This window comes from Rhea americana, unplaced genomic scaffold (genome assembly GCF_003343005.1).
Source record: "Rhea americana isolate MKP2758 unplaced genomic scaffold, rheAme1 scaffold_1115, whole genome shotgun sequence".
NCBI classification, from domain to species: domain Eukaryota; kingdom Metazoa; phylum Chordata; class Aves; order Rheiformes; family Rheidae; genus Rhea; species Rhea americana.
Window position 1 is genome coordinate 3,724 of NW_028185168.1, and position 1,969 is coordinate 5,692.

The 1,969-nt window shown below is 63.9% G+C and overlaps 1 protein-coding gene across 1 annotated transcript in view; it reads right to left on the reverse strand.

The window, feature by feature from the left end:
- The window catches only part of LOC146600895 (runt-related transcription factor 3-like), a gene marked incomplete at its 3' end in the record, with an annotated part of 5,651 nt that extends 3,717 nt beyond the window's left edge, over window positions 1-1,934 (reverse strand). The window contains exons 1-2 of the mRNA XM_085315897.1: window positions 1,674-1,934; window positions 441-597 (exon numbers count right to left, since the gene is read on the reverse strand). Of these exons, the coding sequence (XP_085172023.1) occupies window positions 441-597; window positions 1,674-1,934 (418 nt within the window). The remainder of the gene's footprint in view (window positions 1-440; window positions 598-1,673) is intronic.
- Window positions 1,935-1,969: the final 35 nt, after the last annotated feature.

The window sequence follows — 1,969 nt, forward strand, 5'->3', positions numbered from 1 at the left end:
AAAGAAAGAAAGAAAGAAAGAAAGAAAGAAAGAAAGAAAAAGGGAGGGGGAGGAAAAAGAAAAAAATATTCTGAAAGCTTGGGCTGCGAGCCAGCCCCCGCACGCCCGCTTTGGGGTGAAAACCCGCGCACCGCAGAGGGGCCGCGCTCCAGACACCGCGTACGTCTCAAACTGGGGTTTCCTCTCCCGCTGGGTGCGCTTTCTACGGCCGGTGCTCGGGAGAGGAAAGCCCCGGCGAGGAGCGGCAGGGAAGCCGGAGCCTCTCGGCGGGGAGCAGCCGCCGCCGCCGCCGCCGTCGGGGGTTTCCTCCCTGCACCAGCGGCGCAGCCCGCAGCAGCAAAACCACCTCCAGCGGCTGGCGCAGAAAGCACCGTTAAAAAAAAAAAAAAAGAAAAGAAAAGCCAAATAAAAAGACCAACCATTTCCTGGCTGATACCTACCCCTGCCACTTCTCCCAACAAATCTGAGGTCGTTAAACCTCGCCACTTGGTTTTTCATCACGGCGGAGGCATTGCGGAGCTCTGCAGAGTAATTTTCATCATTCCCAGCCATCACCGTCACCACCGTCCCATCGGGTACATCTCCGAGGGCTACGACCTAGGGCAGGACGAGAGGATTTTAGGCTAAAATTAATTGCGGCTCGAACTAATCTATCCTACGATTTCCACCCCCCACAAACACACACACCAAAACCCCAAAAGACAAAACCAAACCAAAACCAATCCGAGCCCCCGAGGAATCTGGTTCACCCTGCAAACTGGGGAGGAGGAAGACGGGGACCGAGCTTTTTTTTTTAAAAAAAAAAGGTTTTAAAACGGTGAGGTCCCTTCCCCGGGGGACGGGGGGCGGCCGCGCAGATGGGGGAGCGCCTTTCGCTTGTATTTTGGGAAAAAGCGCGGAAAAAGCGCTGCGGAGAGCGGTGCGGCCGCGACGCTCTCGGAGCGCGGCCCGACCCGCCGAGGGGAACCGCGGTGCTGGAGGCTCGCGGAGAGGAGCGCGGGGCGTGCGGGGACCCGGCTGGACCCCCCGGCCTCGCATCCCCCTCCCGGCCCGGGGAGCAGCGCCCCGAAGGCCCCGACGCGCGGCCGCGGCAGCCCCGCTTTGCCCCGACGGCTGCGGGCTCGCCGATAACGGGCAGCCGCCGCTCCCCCGCTGTCCTGCCCGGCTCCCCCTGCCTCGCCTCCCGCTGCCTTGCTGGCTTTGCCCGCCTCCGTCCCGGCCCCGGGGGCCCCGTCGGGCCGCCCCGACCCCGCGGGGCCGCGCGGGGCCCCGGCTGCGCAGCCCGGTGAAGCCGCTGCAGCTCCTCGCCTTCTTCTTGCAGATTAGATCTCCCTTTCCCTGCCTCTCTCCCTCCCTCTCCCAGAAGGTAATTAACCTCCACTCTCATTAAACTTCAAAGTTGCCTGAGAGCTCCTAACTGTACCGAATATCTAAGATGCTGTGACCGCGGGGCAATGCGGAGACTTTATTAAAAATAATAAAACAAGACGCCCTTGACGGTGATGTCAGGAGCGATTTTAAACGGAAAGGGGCGCGGGGGAAAGGGCGAGAGGGCCGGTGTGGAGGGCAGGTGGGGGGCACCGCCGCCTTCGCGGGGCCGAGCGTCCCCCGGGGCCGCTCCGCGAGCCGCCGGCAGAGCCCCGGCCGCAGCCCTCCCCGCAGCTCCGTCTTACCTTGAAGGCCACGGGCAGGGTTTTGTTGCACCTCCAGTGGGAAGGCAGCACCGAGCACAAGAAGTTGGGGCTGTCGGTGCGCACCAGCTCGCCGGCGTGGTCGGCCAGTACATCCACGACGGAGCGGACCTCGGGCCGAGCCCGGGCGCCCGGCGCGGGGGCCCCCAGCGCCCCGCTGTTCTCGCCCATCTTACCGCAGGGGAAGGCCGTGGAGGGGGGTGTGAAGCGCCTGCTGGTGCTCGGGTCTACGGGAATACGCATCACAACAGCGGGCGTCAGGGCGCCGCCGCGGCCGG